The following is a 24581-nucleotide window of genomic DNA, read 5'->3' on the forward strand; positions in this document are numbered from 1 at the left end:
ATGACCATTACTTTGAACTCTTTATCAGATAGGTTGCTTATCTCTTTTTTAAAAGTTTAGTTTTTATTTTCATTATTTTTAAAAAATTTTATTGTAGTATAGTTGATTTATAATGTTGTGTTGCTTTCTGCTGTACAGCAAAGTGAATCAGTTATAGATATACATATATCCACTCTTTTTTAAGATTATTTTCCCATATAGGTCACTACTGTGCTATACAGTAGGTCCTTATTAGTTACCTATTTTATATATAGCAGTGTGTATATGTCAATCTCAATCTCCCAATTTATCACCCCCCCCACCTATCTTCTTTTATTAAGGTCCTTTGCTGGGGATCTGTCTTATTCTTTGGTTTGGAACATACCCCTTTGTCTTCTTATTTTTCCTGACTGTGTTTGTCTATATATATTAGGCAAAACAGCTACCTCTCCCAGTCTTGAAGGAGTGGTTTTGTATAGGAGATGATCAATGGAGCCCAGAAGCACAATCTCCTCTGGCCTCCAGAGCCAGATGCTCAAGAGGCATTTCTTACACGGCTGTATTCCCCTGCCAACTATGGCAGGGCTGCAGCTACTGCACAGGGAGGGTGGGGTGTGATGTGTTCACCTGGTACAGCTGTGGCATAGATACAGCATAGGGTGAACAGGGCTCAAGGCATTCCCTTGGCCCAGTTGTGGCATGGCTGGTGCATGGGAAGGGCAGGGCTTGGGGCCTTCGCCTGGCTGTGGTGTGGCTGCTGTGTAGGGTGATGGGGCTCAGGACACTTGCCCAGCCTGGTTGCATGCAGCTGCTGCTCAGATATGGTAGGGCACCATGTGCTTGCCTGTCCTCCTTGAGGGGTAGCTGTTGTGTGGGGTCGGTGGGGTGCAGAGCATGCCCACAGGTGGTAGTAGGCTACAGAGAGGGCACAAAAATGGTTTGCAGTTGTGCTTCTGTGTCACGGCAAGTTCCTGTCTCTCTGGCAGCTGCTTTAGGATTAGCGAGTAGGTCTCCCTCACTTATGATCTAGGTGATATTTAGACTGTTGTTTTTGCACTAGATCTCAGGATGAGTGGGTCTGCACGTGAACCATTTAGTAGTTCCTAGACTTAATTAAATCCTGTTAATTTTCAAAGACAGATATTTGGGGGGGTTGTCTTTCTGGTGCCAGATCCACGAGTTGGGGTTCATGTCTATGGTAGGGCACAGTCCCTTCACTTCTCTCCAGAATATTTTGTATTTTGGGAATTCTTCCCCAATCGTAATACTATGCCAGGGGTTGGGTCCTGGGCAAGACCAAGTCTCTGCCTCTCCTACCCATTTTGATGCATCTCTTTTATCTTTTGCTGTGGATATGCTGTTCATCTAGTTCTCAGGTCCTTTTCAGAGGATAATTATTCCACATGTAGCTCTAAATTTCTTATGTCTGTGGGAATAGGTGAATTCAGGGCTTCCTCTACCAAAATCTTAAACCAGTTTCCTGTTCCATATTCTTTTAGGTGATGGTGAGTCAGGTGCAGCAACAAGAGGGAACACAGGAGAGACTCAGGGAAACAAAGTTTGCTATACTCATAGGTCCTAAAGAGGCAGAGGCACAACATGCTAAGAGGTCACAGGGAGAAGTGCTGAGGGAGAGGACTCAACAAGAAGATAGGGAGGAAATAGAGAGAGAGAGAACCTGTGAGCAAGTGCTTTTATCGGGGGTTAGGGTGGAGTACACAAGCAAAAAGTGCCAGGGGATTTCATTGGTGTGTTTCAATGTCAGTAGGTGACAGATAGAAGAAGGGGAACTTGTGGCAAGGTCCAACCCTATCATATTTGCTCACCTGGGCAGGGTGCTCAGAGCCTAATTGTGGAGATGTTGAGGCAGCAGGAAAAAATGAAGTTTTAAAATTTACAATACAGTTGGGGCTTCCCTGGTGGTACAGTGGTTAAGAATCCGCCTGCCAGTGCAGGGGACACTGGTTCAAGCCCTGGTCTGGAAAGATCCCACATGCCACGGAGCAACTAAACCCGTGCACCACAGCTACTGAGCCTGTGCTCTAGACCCCGCGAGCCACAACTACTGAGCCCACGTGCCACACCTACTGAAGCCCAGACGCCTAAAGCTCATGCTCCGCAACACGAGAAGCCACCGCGATGAGAAGCCCGCGCGCTGCAGCCAAGAGTAGCCCCTGCTCACCGCAACTAGAGAAAGCCCGAGTGCAGCAATGAAGACCCAGCGCAGCCAAAAATAAATAAATAAAATTAATTAATTAAAAAAATAAAATTTACAATACAGTTGACCCTGTGGGGCTCAACGTCACTGACAATTCTAATTGGGAATCAGAATGGATAATGCTTGCCCCCTGGCTTCTGGAGATGTTAAAGGTGAATGGAGCAGCTTGATTTAGCCACTGAAGGCAAATTTTGATAAAGGTGACAACTAAGAAGAGTTCTATTAGGCATATTATGAAGGTTTGGTACCCAGTTCACATCCAGGCACCATACTTTGTGGGCGAAATCCAGGCACCTCTGGATTAAGGAAATCTGTTGGAAGATGTTGGTTATATTATAAAAGATCTTTACCTCTTGGCCATTCCTCATAGCTTGGTCTGTACCTGTCCAGACTTATTCATACAACAGGAGGTATCCTGAATGGCACAAACCCCTCCTTCACTGGCTAGTAAAAAGACAAGAGCCAGTCTGTTATCCATTACCACCTGGGCTAGAGACTAATGGACTAGTTGTAAAAGGGACAATGTTTTGACCAGCCTTTTAATATTACTGAAAAGTCAACTGAAAGGTCCTAGTTTGCAGTTATAATTTGATTTTTTTCGACAAAGACTGCTGTTCTGATGCCAATTCTGGCAGATCCTATAGCTATGGCAAGTACTATTAAGATAGGGATAAATATAACCCATTTTGCCTGGTGTCCTTGGGTTGATAGAAACAAGGAGGTACCCAGTGGACAAGGAAATAGAGGAATCCCCTATGTAATCATTGCACACTAGGGTATGGTTTCATTAGGGAAAACCTGTGGGGAAGTTGGCAAAGAAAAAATACATAAGGTGCTATGCCTGTGAGTTTGGACCACAATATAACTGGAAGGTGCCATTATTTAGAGCACAATGTATCCTTGAGGATGTTATCATAAGAAGGGTAAAAGCCTCAGCATGGGGAAGTGGCCAAGTGCAGTTGACTCCTCAGTAAAATTGGTAAGACTGTGGGGATGACTTGACTATCATGTGCAGCTGTCCCAGGTGAGTAGAGTTAGGAATGAAGGCAGGTGTGTTTAAGTGACTATGGGCTTTCCTTGGAAGTCATGATAGAACTTAGTCTAGCATGGTGTTGCTGAGGAGGACATTAAGGTGGGGTCCCATCTCTAGAGGGACTTAGTGGCAGGCCCAACAGTTTTAAAGGGCTTGTGTCATGACTGAAACTTCAGTGGCCTGTACATATGAGTTAGAGGTTTTGATTTGCATCCAGGGTGGTGTGGTAGTTGATATAAGTGAGTGGAGACAGGGAGCAGAGGTGTTAATGGGAGTGGTATGTGTGCATGTAGGTATGCACATGTGGTATGTATGTATGTAGGCTTTGGGGTGCCAGCCTCAGGAGTGCTGGGAGATCATCTTTCTGCTATTGGCCTGATCAGACCACAAGGCCGTTTGCAACCACTCATGAAGCAAGAAAAATCCAGACATAGGGAATCTACCTAGCAAAGGGCATCCTGTAGTGTAAGCTGGGCAGGCCCAAGGATATCATCCCTAGTCACTTGAGGCCGGATGATAGGTTGTAGCACTCCAGTGGACAGCATTGCATACATTGGTGGTGCTGCCATCAGTGAATACCAACTTCCTTTCCGTGTCAGACATTTGGTCACAAGGGGCTCCCCATTTTGCCAGAGGATGAGGCAATGGGGACACCATCGCTGTCTCCAGGTCCATGGGCAAGGTGCTGAGCTTGGGGGAAGCCACATACTCCTGTAACTTAGAAAGACCCTGTTTGTAAGGTTTAACCAATTACTGAAGGTTCCTTTTCCTCTTAAGCAAAGTAGTTTCCATGGTCATGCCAAGCCACTCCTGGGAAGAATCTCTCACCCATGACAGGATAGAAATCTGGGTTGGGACAGTGAGAGCCTCAGTATCTATCAGTGCCCAGTAGACAGCTAATATTTGGCTCTCTAAAGGTTTGTATCAGGCAGTGGATGATGGCAGCCTTCAGCTTCAAAAGCCCATTAAGAGCACTTTGGACCATGCTTAGTTCACAGAGTCTCCAGAAAGCACAGTCAGGGGTGATCAATGGCTCAAGTACAAAATCAGTTTGGGGGAACCAGTGGCCTGGCTTGTGGTATGGTCTGCTGAGTTAATTCCCATGTCCCTTGCTGGTGCTCCCCACAATGGAAGATGGTCAACTTCTGAGGGAACTGGTAAATAGGCAGAATTAAAATTGAAAGGCATAGAATGTGATGTTTCCAGACATGAAGAGGTCTAACAGACTTAGCAAGGCATCTGGGGCAGGCTGAGCTCTAAAAGCTGATGTTTACTATAGTAGGGATTTGGTGACCATCAGAAGACCAGATTATGTCCAAGAATTAAACTGAGGTCACCAGGCCTTGGATTTTGTGTGGAGCTATTGCCCAACCCTGTTTTTGGAAATGATATGTAAGTGCATGTAAATTCTCCTTAAAGGGGACCCTGTATCAGGATATTATCTATGTAGAGCCAGCAAAGAGAAGTCTTGAAGGGAATCATGTCCAGGTCCTGAAGGCACAAATCATGGGTAATGGTTAGGTTTAAATAACCTATGAACAGCAGGGTAAACGTATAATGGGTTCCTTCAAAGACAAAGGCAGGGACTTCCCTGTGGTGCAGTGGTTAAGAATCCACCTGCCAGTGCAGGGGACACAGGTTTCATCCTTGGTCTGGGAAGATCCCACATGCCATGGAGCAACTAAGCCTGTGCACCACAACTACTGAGCCTGCGCTCTAGAGCCTGCAAGCCACAACTACTGAACCCGCGTGCCACAACTACTGAAGACTGTGCACCTAGAGCCCGTGCTCCACAACAAGAGAAGCCACCACAATGAGAAGCCCACACACCGCAGTGAAGAGTAGCCCCCGCTCAACACAACTAGAGAAAGCCCGTGCACAGCAACAAAGACCCAATGCAGCCAAAAATAAATAAATAAGTAAATAAATTTACAAATAAATAAATAAATAAATGGCAAAGGCAAACTGAGACTGACTGATTGGCAATAGGCACTGAATAAAACATATTGGTCAGGTACGCCATAGTGAAATAGTAGCCAGATGACCTTTGCATATCTTTAATTAATTTGATTATGTTAGGTATTGGAGCCTTAATGAGTGGAACCTGAACACTGAAATTTCAATAATTAATAGTTAAGCACAACCAGTTGGTGGAAGCCTTTAAGACTGGCCAAAGAGAACTATTGAAAGGAGAAATAGTGGAAATAATCGCTCCCTTCTTTTAGTAAATCTTGACAAATAGGTAGAAGGCCAACAGTGTCTTGTCATGGGATTTTGTGTCATGTTCACTACCTTTACTGTCAGGGGCAGCCCCACAGGGTCTCACTGCAAATCTGACTAGTAGGGTCAGGGACTTTGGTTTGTTCCAGTGTTGCACCTGGCATGCAGTAACATTTATGCTTACAATAGGAAAATTCAAAGCCAAGAGAGCCACCAAGATGTTTAAGAAAGCTGTTTAAGAAAGAATTGTTCCAATAGTGACATCTAGAGGAATCTGTTCTTGCCATGAATGGTTTTACCCACATTACCCTGCAGATTAAAAGAGGTACCTCCTTTAAATTTGGGTGAGTTGCCTGGAATGATGGTAACTTGAGTTTCTATATCTGGTAAAGCTAGAAAATATTCTTTATTTTTAGAGTTCTGATTAACCACCAGAGTCATATATGGGCAATTACCCCAAGGTGGTGGGACGTGGCCTGGGAATGGCCAAATCCCTATTGAAGAGTTTGCAGCAATTGCCAGTTTCAGAGGTCTGGGTATTGGCTGGACACATCTTAGGTTCCCTTGGCCACCAGATATGTGGGCAAATGATGAGATCCTTTTAACGCAATCTCCTTTAGTTGTGATTTGGAGGTGACCTGTCTAGTACTTACTTCATGAGGCTCACCCTATTCAATTGCCAATAAATAGAGAGAATTTGATTGCTCAGAGGCTGTAGGGGGAGTCAGTGAGTCAGAAAACAAATAGCAGGCAAATTGGTTTAGGTGGGGGGTGGTGGCGAGGGGCAGGGTTCCTGTTGCTCCAGGAGGTGGAGTTTAACAGATCAGAATTTGTGAGTCAGGGTGGGTTGAGCCCTCCTGGAGAGCCAGAAGATAAATTCCATTCATGGTTTCCCATATGGTGTGGGAAATGCCAATGAGATTAAACAACTCCACCTGGTAGCTGGGAGGGGTGCCCTGCAAGAAACTATTCCACGGACTCTGTGTCAAAGGGGGCTGCCTCTGATTTAGAAATGTGCTGAGGATCTTCCTTGTCTGAATGTTCAAAGAAATGATAGACCCACTGAACCATACCAGTTATGCAAAGAGCATGCAGACCTCCATCATAGTTTTCCATTGGGCATTTGCCTTAGCAGCAATGATTGCAAAGGAGGGGTGAGCTTGCCGCCAAGACATGAAAATCCAAGTCAGCAGTGGAAAGACTTTGGAATACCGAAGGGTCTGAAGCTTCTATAACCTCCTCAAAAGCTTTGGCCTGTTTATCATACTTTCCCTGGATTTGAGAATGCCCTCTATACTCCCTGGGTACCTTCAGACCTAAATATCTTGTAAGAATTGAGCTCCAAGAGACAAAGAATCTCTAAGAAAATTATGCATTTTAGAATCTTTAGTAATGATGGTGGTTAATCTCTGCAGCCCAAGGCAGGTGCTCCAAGCCCATATTAAACACTCTCAGTGACCAGTTTTCTCCCTTCTCTTCATCTCTCTGAAAAAAAAATCTTTGAGAATAATTTGAATTTCTAGTCTCATCAAATTACAAATTTCAGTTTCTAATTTCTCACAATTTCCCATGCTCTTGACCTGCTGGGTTGTGACAAGAAAGACCTTAAATGCTCCCTTCCCATGATCCCCCTCACAGGCAGCAGCCTCCCACTCTAGGGTGTCCCAGCTGGGTTGGGTCTGCATCTAGGGGAGATATGATAGCCAAGGCTTCCCTGGGGAGAGCTATTAGACCTTGGGAGTGGAGCAGAAGGATCTTGGCATGCTGATATGCAGCAGCACTAATAGAGATGCAAAGAAGTTTTACGTTTCTTGAGTATTTGGTAACCTCCTCTAGCATGTTGGGAGGTGCCAGAATCAAATGCCCCTGTCCCCATCCTAGCCATCTGATCCTGAGCTACTGATCTCCAGGGATAGGGCCTTCCATACCTCATGGGATAGAGAGATTAAAAGCAACAGCAGCAAGGTATGCAGCAGAGAAGGGGTGGCCCCAGCATCAACCCTTAGCAAGCACCATGATAGAATTGACTTGAAGGGGATGTTCCTTCACTGCTTAGGATTGGGGAGGAACTTGAGAAACATGAACACGAGGAAGGAACTTAAACATGAGGAAGCTCCCCCGACCTGATGCCATCTTTGTCTGCCCATGAATCAGCTAATAGTCTGCATCTGATATCCAGTGAGACTTTACTGGGAATAGGGAAGTCACCCTTCCATTCTCACCCTCTATCCTGATGGAACCTTCCTAATATTTTTAGCTGATTGTGCTAGTTTGTCTATTAAAGCACTAAGAGACACTTTCTCCCTCTATTAACAAGTCAGAGCTGGCTAGAAGTGGAATCTCAGGGTGTTCTAGGAGAAGGAGATCCACAATATAGGGTGGGGAGACTCGACAGTACCCAAAAAAGGCAATGCAAATTTGTAGTGCAAAGAGGAACACAGGGACACCAACACTACATCAAGCCTTCCCAGATGGTAAAGCCCAACTGGGCCAGCTGATTAGTAAGCTAAGAGCAGTCAAGCGGCATCTTAAATCTCTTCTCACTGCCGGTGACTAGGCCATCCTGTTTGTTTATTTATTTATTTATTTATTTATTTAATTATTTTTTTAAAATAAATGTATTTATTTTATTTTTTTAGTTTTGACTGTGTTGGGTCTTCGTTGTTGTGTGCAGGCTTTCTCTAGTTGCAGTGAGTGGGGGCTACTCTTCGTTGCAGTTTGCAGGCTTCTCATTGCAGTGGCTTCTCTTGTTTCAGAGCTCGGGCTCTAGGCGCACAGGCTTCAGTAGTTGTGGCTTACGGGCTCTAGAGCGCAGGCTCAGTAGTTGTGATGCATGGGATTAGCTGCTCCGCGGCATGTGGGATCTTCCCGGACCAGGGCTCGAACCCGTGTCCCCTGCATTGGCAGGCGGATTCTTAACCACTGTGCCAACAGAGAAGCCCAGCCATCCTCTTTATGATGCCACTTATTCTGTGTTCTTTTAGGTGATGGTCAGTCAGGTGTGGCCACAAGAGGGGGCACAAGAGAGGCTCAGGAAAACAGCATTTATTATACTCACAGGTCCTAGAGAGACAAAGTCACCACATGATGAAAAGTCACATGGAAGGAGCACCTAAGGAGCAGACTCAGCAAGCAAGTGGGGAGCTGAGAGAGACAGAGAGAGAGAGAGAGAGGGAGGGAGAGAGAGAACCTGTGAGCAACTGCCTTTATTGGAGATCAAGTTCAAGGTGAGTATACAAGCAAAAGGTGCCAGAGATTTTATTGGTGTGTTTGGATGTCACTAGGTCACAGTCAGAGGAGGGCAAGAAGGGGAACTTGTGACAGGGGCAAACCTTATCACACTGGTGCATCTGGTCATCTGGGTAAGGTGTTCATAGGCTATTTGTTGGGATGTTGAGCAGCAGGAAAATATGGTTTTAAAATTTACAGTACACTTTCTTGGTAGGATCCTCCAATGCACAGAATTTTGATGAAGTCCAATTTATTTATTTATTCTTTCATTGCTTATGCTTTTGGTGTCATGTCAAATGTCATGAGATATTTCCCAATATTTTATTATAACAGTTGTATAGTTTTAGCTCTTAAGTTTAGATCTTGATCCATTTTCAGTTAATTTTTGTATATGGTGTAAGGTATGAGTTCAACTCCATTCTTCTGCATGTAGCTATCCAGCTTTCCAAGCACCATTTGTTGAAGAAACTCTCCATTCTCTATTGAATAATCTTGACACTGTTGTTGAAAGTCAGCTGCTCAATATGTGAATGTTTATTTCTGGGATCTCCATTCTATTCCATTGGTGTAATGTCTGTCCTTATGCCAGTACTGTATTATTTTAATTACTGTATCTTTTCAGTAAGTTTCAGACAGGAATTATGAGACCTCCAACTTTAATCATTTTTTAAGATTGTTTTGATTATTTGGCAACCCTTATAATTCCATATGAATTTGAATATTGGATTTTCTGTTCTGTAAAAATAGCTATTCAGAATTTGACAGGGATTGTGTTGTATCTGTAGATTACTTTGGGTAGTATTGCTATCTTAACAATGTTGAGTCTTCCTATTCATGAATATGGGAAATCTTTCCATTTTTTCAGATCTTTAATTTCTTTCAGCAATGTTTTGTAGTTTTTAGCATGCAAATCTTCACCTCTTTGGTTAGATTTATTCTTAAACATTTAATTCTTTTAGATGCTACAGCAAGTCCCCTACATATGAACCTTCAAGTTGCAAATTTTCAAAGATGAGAATTGAGTTCGCATGTCCAGTCACGTAAGTTAGTTCACGTGTCTGGCATACATTATCACGTGTGTGTGTCCTCTATAAGTGGTTGTGCTTTTGTGTACTTTACTGTACAGTACTGTATAGAGTACAGTATTTTTATTTCAAGCTCAGGATGTCTGGAAGCAAGCGTAAAAGCAGTGGTGATGTAACTGGTATTGCTAAGAAGCGCCCAGTGATAATGATGGAAACAAAAGTGAAAATAATTGAGAAAGTGGAGCAAGGTGAAAAGATGGAATTGCAGGCCCAGAGAAAGGATGAAGAGAGAGAGACAAGAGGAAGAAGAAGTAACTTAAGAACCAAAGAGATTCATGATGCAGGAAATGGCAAGGGGATTTTCTTTATTTGAAGAGACACTGTTAGTTTTGGAGGCACAGAACCCAAACGTAGAATAGTACACAAAGTTTTCAGCAGCCTTTCAGAATGCAATCCAGGGCTACCGTGTCATCTATGATGAGAAAAAAAAAAAAAAAAAGCTGCTACCCAGACATCACTAGATCGCTTTTTCAAGAGAGTAGATAGAGTTGACTCCAGCAAGGAACCAGAACCTGTGCCATCAACATCAGGCATGAGTGAAATTGCAGCTTGCCCTCCATCTCCTATTGCTGACAATCCTTCAGTTCTACCATCTCCCACCTCCTTTCCCTCCTCCAGTCAGTAACTCTTCTTGCCTGTTCACTTGATGCCAGCCCCTGTATGCCAGCTGTTGTACTGTACTACTGTACTTTTCAAGGTACTGTACTGTAAGATTAAAAATGTTTTCTTTATTTTTTGTGTTTATTTTTTATGTATTATTTGTGTGAAAAGTATTATAAACCTAATATAGTACAGTACTATATAGCTGATTGTGTTAGTTGGGTACCTAGGCTAATTTTGTTGGACTTATGAAAGCACTCTCAGAACGGAACTCATTCGTATGTAGGGGGCTTACTGTATTGTAAATGGGATTGCTTTCTTAAATTCTTTTTTGGATCGTTCATTGCTAGTGTATAGAAATACAACTGCTTTATGTGTGTTGATCTTGTACTCTGTGAATTTTTAGCTTAAGTAGCTTTCTTGGAGATTCTCCAAGATTTTCAGTATTGTGTCATCTGCCAATAAATATAGTTTTACCTCTTCCTTTCCAATTTGGATTCCCTTTATTTTTCTTGTCATATAGCTCTGGCTAGAACTTCCATAATGATGCTGAATGTGGGCATAGTTGTCTTCCTGATCTTTTTTTTTTTTTTTTTGGCCACACCACGTGGCATGTGGAACTTCCCCGACCAGGGATCGAAACCATGCCCCTGAAGTGGAAGCATGGAGTCTTAACCACTGGACCACCAGAGAAGTCCATGATCTTAGAGGGAAAGCTTTCAGTCTTTCACCACTGAGTATGATATGACATTGAGTTTCTCATAAATATCCTTTATCATGTTGAGGAAGTTTTCCTCTATTCCTAGTTTACTGAGAGTTTTTGCCATGAAATGGTGTTGGATATTGTCAAATGTCTTTTCTGCATCAATTGAGATGGTCAAATGTATTTTTCCCTTTTATTCTATTAATGTGATATATTACATTGACTGATTTTCTTATGTTGAAACCTACTTGCATTCTTGAACTAAACCCCACTTGCTCATGGTGAATAATCCTCTTAATATGCTGTTGGATTCTATTTGCTAACTTTTTAAAAGTATAGTTGATTTATGATATTGTATTAGTTTCAGGTGTACAGCAAAGTGATTCTCTGTGTGTGTGTATACATATATATATATATATTCACTTTCAGAATATATATATGAATATATATTCATTTTCAGATTCTTTTACATTATAGGTTATTACAAGATACTGAATATAGTTCCCTGTGCTATACAGTAAATCCTTGTTGTTTAGCTATTTTATATATAGTTGTGTGTATCTGTTAATCCTATACCCCCAATTTATCATTCCTCCCTTTTCCCCTGTTTCTGCTTTGTAAATGAGTTCATTTGTGTTATTTTTTAGATTCCACATATAAGTGATATCATGTAATATTTGTCTTTGTCTGACTTACATCACTCAGTATGATAATCTCTAGGTCCATTCATGTTGCTGCAAATAGCAATATTTCATTCTTTTTTATGGCTGAGTAATATATATATATATATATATATATATATATATATATATATATTTATATATACACGCACACACAACACATCTTCTTTATCCATTCATCTGTTGATGGACACTTAGGTTGCTTCCATTTCTTGGCTATTGTAAATAGTACTGCTATGAACATTGGGGTGCATGTATTTTTTCAAATTAGAGTTTTCATCTTTTCTGGATATATGCCCAGGAGTGGAATTGCTAGATAATATGATAACTCTATTTTTAGTTTTTTAAGGAACCTCCATAATGTTTTCCATAGTGGCTGCATCAATTCACATTCCCACCAATAGTGTACAAGGATTCCCTTTTCTCTACACCCTCTCCAACATTTATTATTTGTAGACTTTTTTATGATGGCCATTCTGACTGGTGTGAGGTGATACTTCAGTTTGCTAATATTTTTTAGGATTTTGAAATCTATATTCATAAGGTACACTAAATTTTCTTTTTTGTGTGATATCATCTCATTCTCCTCTCAGAGTAATTCTGGTCCATAGAATGAATTAGAAGTTTTTCCTCTTCCACTTTTTGCAAGAGTTAGAGAGTTATTCGTGTTAATTCTTTAAATATATAGTAGAATTGACTGATAAAGCCCTCAAGTCTATAATTTTTCTTTCTTTAGAAGCTTTTGATTATGGATTCAATCTCCTTACTAGTTATATGTCTTTTCAGATTTTCTATTTCTTCCTGAATCAGTTTAGATCATTTGTATATTTCAAGGAATATTTTTCATTTCTTCTAGGTATCTAATCTTGTATTCTCTTATAACTTCTTGTCTTTGTAAGGTCACTGGTAAAGTCCCCACTTATGTTTCTAATTTTAATAACTGTGTCTTCTCTATTTTATTCTTTGTCATTCCTGCTAGAGTTTGTAAATTTTGTTAATATTTTCAAAGAAACAACTTATGTTTCCATTGATTTTCTCTGTTGGTTTTCTATTCTTTGTTTTGTTCATTCCCACTCTAATATTTATTATGTCCTTTCTTCAGGTAGCTTTGGGTTTAGTTTGATCTTTTTGTTTCTTATGATGTAAAGTTAGGTTATCAATTTAACATCCTTCTTCCTAGTAATTATATACATTTACCACTATAAATTTCCCTCTGAGCACTGCTTTTGCTGCATCCCATAACTTTTTGTATGTTGTGTTTCCATTTCATCTTCCTCTAAATATTTTCTAATTTCCCTCAAGATTTCTTTTTTGGCCAATTCATTGTTTAAGATTGTGTTGTTTAATTTCTGTGTATTTTGGGGTTTTCCAGTATTCCTCCTGTTACTGATTTCTAACATTGCTCCAGTTTGGTTGGAGAAAATAATTTGTATGGCATCTATTTTTTTTAATCTATTGAGAATTGTTTCATGGCCTGGCATACAGTATATCTTGGAGCATGTCCTATGTGAACTTGAGAAGGATATATATTCTGCTGTTCTTGGGTAGAGTGCTCTTATATATGTTAAGTCTAGTCCATTTATGATGTTTTCAAATCTGTTGTTTTCCTACTTATTTCTGTATGGTTGATCTATTCATTATTGAAAGTGGGGTATTGAAGTTTTCAACTATTACTGTAGAACTATCTATTTTCCCTTTCAATTATGTCAATTTTTTCTTCAAATATTTTAAAGGTCTGTTATTAGGTGCATAAATGTTTATAATTGTTATATGTTCTTGCTGTATTGAGCCTTTATCAATATACCATGTCTTTCTTTACCTCTTGTAATCTTTTTTTGAGTTTAAAATCTATTTTGTCTGATATTATAGCCATCCAACACACTTTTGGTTACTATTTGCATGGAATACATTTTTATATACTTTTACTTTCAACCTATTTGTGTCATTGGATCTAAAGTGAATCTCTTGTAAACAGCAAATAGTTGCATCATTTAAAAAAAATCTGTTGTGCCAATATCTGTCTTTCGATTATAGAGTTTAATCCATTTACATTTAAAGTAGTTACTTATAAGGAAGGACTTAACTTCTGCCAGTTTGCTATTTGTTTTCTATGTAACATAGCTTTTTTATCCCTCATTTTCTCTATTACTGCCTCTTGTGTTTAGCTGTTCTTTGTAGTGAAATATTTTGATTCCTTTCCCAATCTTTTAATGTATTTTCTATACATATCTTCTTTTTGGTTACTATAAAGATGGTTTATAACATCTTACACTTAAAACAATCCAATTTGAAATTATGCCAATTTAACTTCAAAAGCATACAAAAACTCTGCTCCTACATACTTCTGTCCACCACTTTCTGTTATTGATGTCACAAATTACATCTTTATACATTAAGTGACAAATAACATAGTTTAATAATTACTTATGTATACATCTTTTAAATCCTATGGAAAATAAAAAGTGAAGTTATACGCCATAATTACAATAATAGTGAATTTTACAAGTTCCCATATATTTGTATTTACCAAACATTTTTTTTCTTCAGCTTTGAGTTATTGTCCAGTTTCCTTTCACTTTAAACTTAAGGATTACTTTTAGCATTTCTTGCAGGGTAGTTCTAGTGGTAACAAACTGACTCAGCTTTTGTTTATCTGGGAATGTCAATTTCTCCCTTATTTTTGAAGGACATTTTTGCCAGATATAGACTTCTCAGTTGACAGTATTTTTTCTTTCAGCACTTTGAATATAGCATCCCATTACACTCTGATCTCCAAGGGTTCTACTGGGAAATAGACTGATAGTCTTATTGAGAATCTCTTGTAGATATGAGTTGTTTCACTCTTGCTGCTTTTAATATTCTCTCTTTGCCTTTGTCTTTGAACATTTTGATAATAATGTGTCTCAGTGTGGGTTCCTTTGGATCCATTGCTCAAGATTGCTTTGGCTATTCAGAGTCCTTAGTGGTTCCATACAAATTTTAGGATTGAATTTTTTACTTCTGTGAAAAATGACATTGGAATTTTTAAAATAAATTTTATTTATTTATTTATTTATTTATTTATTTATTTATATTTTTGCTGCATTGGTCTTTGTTGTTGTGCGTGGGCTTTTCTCTAGTTGCAGCAAGCCAGGGGCTACTCTTTGTTGTGGTGCACGGGCTTCTCATTGGGTGGCTTCTCTTGTTGCAAAGCATGGGCTCTAGGTGCGTGGGCTTCAGTAGTTGTGGCACTTGGGCTCAGTAGTTGTGGCTTATGGGCTCTAGAGTGCAGGCTCAGTAGTTGTGGTGCACGGGCTTAGTTGCTCCATGGCATGTGGGATCTTCCTTGACCAGGGCTCGAACCCATGTCCCCTGCATTGGCAGGTGGATTCTTAACCACTGCACCACCAGGAAAGCTGTGCCATTAGAATTTTGATAAGAATCGTATTGAATCTGTAGATTGCTTTGAGTAATATGGACATTTTAACAATATAAATACTTCCAATCCAAGAACACAGGCTATCTTTCCTTTTATTTATGTCTTCTTCAATTTCTTTCATCAATGTCTTATAGTTTTCAGTGTATAGGTATTTCACATCCTTGGTTGAATTCACTCCTATTGTTTTGTTGTTTTCGATGTTACTTTAAATGGTATTGCTTTCTTAATTTCTCTTTGAGATAGTTCATTGTTCATGTATAAAAATTCAACTTATTTTTATATGTTGATTTTGTATCCTGTAACTTTCCTGAATTTATTGATTAGTTATAAAAGTATTTTTGGAGTCTTTAGGGTTTTCCATGTATAAGATTATATAATTTGCAAATAGAGATAGTTTCACTTTTCCCTTTCTGATTTCGATGTCTTTTATTTCTTTTTCTTGCCTAATTGCTGTGGCTAGGACTTCTAATATTATGATGAATAAAATTAGCAAGAGTAGGCATTTTTCTCTTGTTCCTGAGCTTACAGGAAAAGTTTTTATCTTTTCAAGTTGAGTTTGATGTTAGCTGTGGGCTTGTCATATACAGCTTTTATTATGTTGAGGTATGTTCCTTCTATCCCTAATATGTTGACAGCTTTCATCCAGAAAGGCTGTTGAATTTTGTCAAATGCTTTTCTTCATGGACTGAAATGATCCGATATTTGTATCCTTCATTCTGTTAATGTGGCATATCACATTGATTGATTTGCATATATCAAACCATTTTGCAACCCAAGGATAAATCTCACTTTACCATGATGTAGGATCCTTTTAACATACTGTTAAGTTTGGTTTGCTAGCATTGTGTTGAGGATTTTTGCACCAATGTTTATTAGGAGTATTGGGCTGTAACTTTCTTTTCTTGTGTCCTTTTCTGGCTTTGGTATCAGGGTAATGCTAGCCTTGTAAAATGAGCTTAGGAGTGTTTCTTCCTCTTCAACTTTTGGAAAGAGTTTGAGAAGTACTGATATTAATTATTTTATAAATACTTGTAAAATTCACCTGTGAAGTTATCCTGAACTTTTCCTTATTGGGAGGTTTTTGGTCACTGATTTGATCTCCTTACTCATTATTAGTGTTTTTCACTTTTTCTGTTTTTTCCCCTAATTCAGTCTTGGAAAGTTGTATGTTTCTAGGAATTTATCATTTCTTCTATTTTACCTAATTTGTTAACATACAATTGCTCATAGTAATCTCTTATGATCCTTTGTATTTCTGTGGTATCAGTTGTAATGTCTCTTCTTTTGTTTATAATTTTAATGTAGTCTTTTTATTTTTTAATTTAGCTTAGGTAAATGCTTGTCAATTTTATCTTTAAAAAAAAACCAAAACCTTTTTTACCCCTTGGAGTATAGTTGATTTACAATAATATATTTGCTTCTGGTGTACAACAGTGATTCAATATTTTTATAGGTTATACTCCATTTAAAGTTATTATAAAATATTGGCTGTATTCCCTGTGCTGTACAATATATCCATGTATTTTATTTATTTTATACATAGTAGTTTGTACCTCTTAAGCCAACCCTTTGTTTTATTGATCCTTTCTATTTTCCTTGTATTCTATTTAATTTATTTCAGCTCTAATCTTTGTTGTAGCCTTCCTTCTGCTATCTTTGGGGTTAGTTTTTCTGGTGGTGATGAACTCCCTCAGCTTTTGTTTGTCTAAAGAAGGTCTTTTCTTTCTTTTATTTCTGAAGGACAACTTAGTCAGGCAAGGTATTCTTGGTTGGCATTTATTTTACTTTCAACACTTTGAATATATCATCCCACTGTCTCCTGGCCTGCAAGGTTTCTACTGGGAAATCTTCTGATAGCTTTACTGAGTATCCTTTGTAAATGAAGACGTTTTTCTCTCACTGCTTTTGAAAATTCTCACTTTATCTTTGATTTTTGAGAGTTTTTCATAGTGTGTCTTGATGAAGACCCTTTGAGGTGAGTCTGTTTGGGGACCTTTGAGATTCATGTACCTGAATGTCCATGTCTTTCCCCAGATTTGGAAAGTTTTCAGCCATTACTTCTTTAAATAAGCTTTCTGCTCCTTTCTTCTTCTTCTGGGGCTCCCTTAATGAATATATTTGCTCTCATAATGGTGTCCCATAATCCTGTAGGCTTTCTTCATTCTTTTTCACTTCTATTTCTATTTTCTTCTCCGACTGGATAATTTAGAGATATATCTTCGAGTTCACAGATTCTTTCTTCTGTTTAATCAAGTCTGTGGTTGAAACTCTTTTTTGCATTTTTCATTGCATTCATTGTATTCTTCAGCTCCAGCATTTTTGATTGGTTCTGTTTTCATGATATCTATCTTTTTGTTAAACTTGTCATTTTGTTCATGTATTGTTTTCCTGAGTTCATTGAGCTATTTGTGTTCACTCGAAAATCCCTGAGCTTCCTTAAGTTAATTCTTTTGAGTTTTTTGTTTTTTCAGGTAACTGGTAGATCTCCATTTCTTTTGGGTCAGTTACTGGATAATTATTTTGTTCCTTTGGTGGTGTCAGGTTTCCTTATGTTTTTCTGTTTCTAGTGGCTTTGTGCTGATGTCTGTACATTTGAGAGTGCAATCACCTCTTCAAGCCCTTTTGGATTGGCTTCAGTGAGGAAAGACTTTAACCTGCAGGTGGTTGCAAGGGCAGTGATTGATGAGGTGCAGTCTCCAGTTCTGGGAAGGGCACAGTGATATAGTCTCCATGAAGTTCTGTCACCTGTAGTCAGTGTCAGCAAAGACTGTGGGAATCTTTAGTGATCAAGGCTGCAGGTATCTTTGGTGGCAGTGGTAACTAGGGATGTTGGGGTTCTTGGTGACAAAGTCTGCTGGGGTCCTTCTGTTCTTTTTGTCTGTGAGAGGAAATTCTAGCCAATAAGATCCTTTCTGGCACCATGTCTAGAACAATGACACTCAGATTAGCAGCAAAGATGGTGTCTTGTGCCCAGGAGCATGCAGAACTACCATAGTGCCTGGAGCTGGGGGCAAAGACACATTTGCTGCTGTGGTGGCATGAGTGTCTGTGGTAAAGTCATGTGAGGCTATCCAAAGAAGTGAAGTTAGAGCTGGCTGTGGTGACTTGGGCCCCAGGGGAGTGGAGTGGGGGTGATGAAGTAGTGACATGGGCCCTGGGATAACAGGGTGCAGTGGTAGCCTGGACCTAGGGGACAGGGTGCACCAGGAGTGCAGCTCTGGTGATGTCAGGTCATAACTATAACTCAGGCCTCAGGTATCTGAGTGCAGAGCAGCAAAAATAAAGTCACAGCCACAGCTTGGGCCCTAGGGTTGGAGCCCAGAGCAGTGGCAGTGCAGCACTACTGATGGTGGGTCAAAGCCCTGACTCAGGACCCAGGGGATGGGGCACAGCACAGCAGCAGCTCTGGTCCCATATATGGTAAGAGACTGTGGCATCCAAATCTTGGAAATTGGTATGCAGCAGTGACTCATGTCCTAGTGAGCAGGTCTCAGCACAGAAACAGCAACAGCCCTGGGGGAGTGGGGGAGATGTAGTGACAGGGGCTCTGGGCAGCTATATCAACTGCATTCAGAGTTGTTAAAGACTGTGGGTGTTCTTAGTAGCAAAGGTTACAGATATTCCAGCAGTGACAAAGATTGCTGGACTCCTCCTGTTCTCCTCTTCGCCATGCCTAAAATCCCTCCAAGGAATTCCTCTTGGTGCTGAGATGCTTTGGACTGGAAGATGGGATGATACTGGTAAAATACTACCTATGCTTTTCTATGCAGCCATCCTAAGTTTTTGTGCTCTATGGGATTTCTGCTGATCCTTCATTGCAGTCCACAGCTTTTACAGAGCTGTTTTTGTTGGTTTGTAGTTGTTTATTTGTTGTTTTTTGGGGGGAGACAAGCATTGAAATCCCCACTTCCATCATCTTGCTGATGTCACCTCTCAAATTGAGATTTTTTTTTTTTCAGGTTTAACTAAGCACTCAGTCTTACAAAACTATTATAGGCCACCCTTAGTCTACTCAGAGGCTATGAGACAGGCAGCACAGCATGCTATGCATTCTTCTTCTTGGAAGTAAACCTTGCAGCAGTCTTTGTAATAGTTCGCATAGCCACTTCGGATATACTTTCCCTGACCCCACAAAGAAGAGCTCAGTTTCAAAGAAGTGAGATTAACATTGAGTGAAATGTGGAAGTTTCTCTGTCTTAAAAGCCCCATGCTCCTCAGAAGCTTACCACAACCCACAGACGTAACTTTCAGGGTTCCCTCAAGGATATTGTCCAGTTATGAGTCTCACAGTAAGGAAATGCCCCCAAATATGGCTTCTCATGAGGTATTTATAGCTCTCCAAGTCCAGATTCAACTTACCAATCAGGTTCATTTTAACTGAAGCAAATGTTGCTTAGTAACATAGTTGATACATAAAATCCATATTTATTTCCAGAGCTAGAAAACAAACTGAAGATAAAATTTTCATGCAGAAAAGAAAAAAATTTAACCCTTTATTCATACTCTTATCTCCCATGACATTAGCATTTCCTTTAACATAGGAAAAGACAAATTAATACATTGTATAATCACCAAATTTTTTATTATTCAGTGGGACTTTTACAACATTCCTTCTGTCCCTTAACAAATTGGACTTTTCTTTAGCCAATTAGTTTTTAGAATGCCACAGGTCTTTGTATCCTAGGGATGAAATGTAAGTTTACATCAAATATCAACACATCAGAACATTTAATAAACCAAACGTAGTACAGTGTCATTTTTCTCTTTTCAGTAAAATGTTTCTTTCATATACCATCAGTAAATTAGTGGTTTATCCAATCTGGAACAGTCTTATCTCAGTAACTCAAAAATAAGTTTTTGTCCATAGTCTCTTGGCTTAATTTTTCTAAAAAGTTTGTCACTTGAAATCATTTAAGAAATTTTTGCATTCCCATCAGTTTTCACTAGGTGACAACAAAGGACATTATTTAAACTCCAGTAGAGGTTCATACTATATAAAAATGCACTGGCTGACTTGGTTGGAATGATTTTTGCTGCCTGGCTGTGATTTACGTGCTCCCACACATAGTGGGAATTTTGGTAAAACCTTTTTTCCAATGTCCCTTGGCCTTATTAAGTTGTTATCAGTGTGTCTTTCCAAGACACAGCAGATGCTACCATTCCTTGACAGAGGTCTATTCAATATGATATAGGATAGGAACCACAGCTGCTAGTGGGACAGCTGTAAGCATACCTCTTTTGTGGAAGTAAAGCTTGCATTTGTCCTTACAGCAGTCTACACAGCCAGGTAGGAGCTAGTTTCCCTGGCTCCCCAATTATCAGATCAGATATGAAAAAATAAGACTGATTTAAAAAATTCATATCCCTCAAGAGCAAATATCTATTAGAGATGTCATCTTTTAAAATTCTAGATATTGGGACTTCCCTGGCAGTCCAGTGGTTAAGACTCTGCCTTCCAATGCAGGGGGTGAGGGTTCGATCCCTGGTTGGGGAGCTAAGATCCCACAGCCTCACAGCCAAAAAACCAAAACAGAAAACAGAAGCAATATTGTAACAAATTCAAATTCAATAAAGACTATAAAAATGGTCTACATTAAAAAAAAATCTTAAAAAAAAATAAAATAAAATTCCAGATATTGAAAACTTATGGTTTCTCTCACTTTTTCCTCCTAATTAGTCTTGCTAGCTGGTTAGTAATTTTATTAAACTTTTCAAAACAAACTTTTAACTTTTCTTATTTTCTCCATTGTGTGTCTGTTTTCTGTTCACTTATTTCTGCTCCTGTCTTGTTTCCTTTCTTCTATTTTTCCTTAGGTTTAATTTTCTTTCTTTCTACTCTTAAGGTGGAAGGATAGATTTTTAAACTTTTCTTCTCCTATAACTGATGTGTCTAAAGCTTTACATTTCCCTCTAAGCCCTGCGTTAGATGTGTCCCATAAGTTTTGAAATATTTTTTATTATTCTTCAACTTAAAATATTTTCTATTTTCCACTGTGAATTCTCCTTTGAACTGTTGGTTATTTGAAGTATGTTGCTTAATTTCCAAATATTTAGACTTTTTTAAAAGTTGCCCTTTTTTTTCATTGATTTCTAGCTTAATTTCACTTTTGGCAAAGTGAATACTCTGTGATTTCAGCCCTTTGAAATGTATTCAGACTTGCTTAAAGGCCTAATATATGGACAGTTCCCTTGTACACTTGATAAGAATGTATATTCTGAAGTGGTTGGGCATAGTCTTCCATAAATATTGATTATGGTTCAGTTGGATAATAATGTAATTGTAATTTTCTAAATTCTTACTAATTCTTAATATGATTGTTCTATTAATTACCAAAGGTGTGTTAAATCTTACATTATGATTGTGGATTTGTCTTTTTGTCTTTTTAGTTCTGTCAATTTTTGCTTCATATATTTTGAAATCATGTTATTAAATGCATATAAATTTAGTGTTTTTATGTTTTCATAAATGTCTCTTAGCACTTCAAAATGTAGTCTTTATCTTTGGTAATATTCCTTGTCTTGAAATCTACTTTCCCCTATAATAATATTGTCCCATTGGATTCTTCTATAATTAGTATTTTCATGTTGTATCTTTTTCTATCCTTTTTTCAACTTAGTTCTTACACTTAATGTTTCTTTTAAACATAATATAATTAGGTCTTATCTTTTTGATCCAAGAAGAAAGCTACAAAATAAGCTCATCTTGGGGAGGATCAAAATGATGGAGTAAGACAACGTGGAGCTCTCCTGTTCCCATAAACACATAAAAAATACATCTACTTGTGGAAAAATTGTCACTGAAAAGTAACTGGAAACTGGCAGGACTCCTGTACAACCAAGGCTGTAAGAAAGATACACATATAATTGTGTAGGAAGGGGGGAAAAGCAATTGGGTCAGGACCTATGCCCCTGGGAGTGGACTCAGAGGAAAATGGAGATTTCAGGGGCAGACACCCACCCTGGGGAGTAAGCAGGTCAAGACACATAATGGACGTCCTAATCCTGTGGTCCTACAAAGAAGATACAACCACTTTGGCTCGCTGGATGATGCTGGGACAGATACAAAGACAAGAGAAACCTTGACTCTTTGCATGAGGAGAATGCATATGCTCGATAGCCCCCAAGGGAGGGCTTAGAGAGGTCCATGCTAGCAGTTTCCAGGTTTCCAGCCACTGCCTCAACATGCTCCCCAGCCCAAACCAAGTGAATGCTCTGGCACCACTCATTCCAACCCACAGTGTGTAACTGGATCTGGGGTGGCCAGAACCAGGGAAAAGAATTGACCTTGGGATGAAGAGGTGACGCATTCCTGGGGTGTAGCCTGGCTGGGGCAATGGTGGCCATTGTTGGTACTTACTCAAGCAGCACCCAGAAGAAGACTAGAAATCTGATGGCAGCCACTCCACCACAGGCCACACCCTGATACATGCAGAGAAACCACATGGGCCCACCTGCCCTGCAGAGCAGTTCCACACCAGGGCAGGAATGGAAGAGGCTGGGGACAGTGATCAGTGGTTAGAGACAAAGGGGTACTGAACCCAAAGAAGGATGGAGAGAGGTCTGCCTTAGAGGATGCCGAGTTTCCCGCAACCACCTCATTGTGTGCCCCAGCCCGAGCCAACTGAATAATTTGGCCTGACTCAGTGCACACCACAGTGTGGCACTAGATCTGGGGTGGCCATGTCCAGAGAAAATACAGAAACATGGGCTGAATCTGAGCAGATTTGCATATGCCTACAGAGGCAGAGCATCAGACCTCTGTATGCACACAGGTCCCACTTGCATTTGCACTACCCTCCCAGTGCAGGAAGAGGGAAAAACAAACACTTAAATGAGACAGAGCCACTTTCAGCCTGACCCTTAAGGCTTCTGCTCCAGTAATGGGAACAGACCTTGCTCCTGACAGGGTACTAATGGCCACTGAGCAGAAAGGAAGTCCCAACTCAGCATTGGCTCTAGCCACTCCATCTCCAGCCCCACTCACTACCAAGGTGATAGCTACCAGCGCACTGTGATGAAAGACTTGACTGGTGTCCACATCAAATCCAGCCCCCCCACCAGAGGCAATGGGCACACTCAGTCTGCACAGGAGGCTCCTACATAAGAACACCATTTCAAGACCACAATAGGTAACTGTTTCATCTAAATTCATAGAGGCAGAGAAAGTTAAGTAAAATGCAAAGGCAGAGAAACTACTCTCACTTGACAAAGCAAGAGGAAACACCTGAATAAATAACAAATGAAATAGAAATAAACAATTTATCAGATAAATAATTCAAAACACTGGTACTAAAAATATTAACTGAATTAGGGGAAATAATTGATCTAAAACTTGAACATTTTAACAAGAAACAAGAAAATACAAAAAAAGATCCAATCAGAAGTGAATGATTCAATAGCTGAAATGAAAAACACACTAGAAGGAATGAAGAGTAGATTAAATAATACAGAACACAAAAATGATGTGGAGATAGAATAATGAAATCCCCCAATTAGAACAGCAGAAAGAAAAACAATTTTTTAAAATGAAAACAATATAAGAGATCTTGGGGATAACATTAAGCATTCCAACATTTGCATTATAGGGCTCCAGAAGGAGAAGAGAGAGAGAAGGGATTTAAAAAGTTATTTGGAGAAATTAGGGCTAAAAAAGTTCCCAAATCTGAAGACCTACACCAAGACATATCACAATTAAAATGGCAAAAGTGAAAGATAAAGATTGAATTCTAAATGAAGCAAGAGAAAAACAGAGTCACATAAGAGGGAATCCCCATAAGAATATCAGCTGATTCCTCTGCAGAAACTTTGCAAACCAGAAGGGAATGGCGTGATATATTCAAAGTGCTGAAAGGGAAAACCCTGCAACATAGGATACTCTACTCAGCAAGATTATAATTTAGAATACTAAGAGTGATAAAGAACTTTTCAGACAAGCAGAAACAAAAAGAGTTTATCAATACTAAATCTACCATAAAAGAAATGTTAGAAATGTAAAGAAATAAGAATCTATAGGCAAGGGAAAATCCCATTAGAAAAGGAAAATATATAGTAAGGATTGAAGATGGCTTAAATAAGTCATTATGTAGATTAAAGCAAAAAAATTGTAAAAGTGAATATAACTACAATGAACAGTTAAGAGATAAGCATGAAGATATAAAATAGAACATGAAAAATACAAAATGTGGGGAGAAGAGTAAAAAATATAGCTCTTTTGAATGTGTTTGAACTTAAATGACTACAAGATTAAAACAAGTAGAGATAATTATTGGTCAACATATATAATCCCCATGGTAACCACAAATCTAGAGCCTAAAATAGATATGCAAAAACCAAAAAGAAATGAACACAAAATACTACTAAAGAAAATCATCAAACCACAAGGAAAGAAATAAAAAGAAGAAATGAAGACAGAAC

The 24581-nt window shown here is 39.2% G+C and overlaps 1 protein-coding gene across 1 annotated transcript in view; it reads left to right on the plus strand.

The window, feature by feature from the left end:
* Window positions 1-4357: 4357 nt before the first annotated feature.
* LOC132362595 (OTU domain-containing protein 1-like) overlaps window positions 4358-24581 on the plus strand; it is a 46924-nt gene continuing 26700 nt past the window's right edge. The window contains exon 1 of the mRNA XM_059917394.1: window positions 4358-4387. Within this exon, the coding sequence (XP_059773377.1) occupies window positions 4358-4387 (30 nt within the window). The remainder of the gene's footprint in view (window positions 4388-24581) is intronic.

The sequence above is a fragment of the Balaenoptera ricei genome, chromosome 1 (assembly GCF_028023285.1).
Source record: "Balaenoptera ricei isolate mBalRic1 chromosome 1, mBalRic1.hap2, whole genome shotgun sequence".
Taxonomy (NCBI): Eukaryota; Metazoa; Chordata; class Mammalia; order Artiodactyla; family Balaenopteridae; genus Balaenoptera; species Balaenoptera ricei.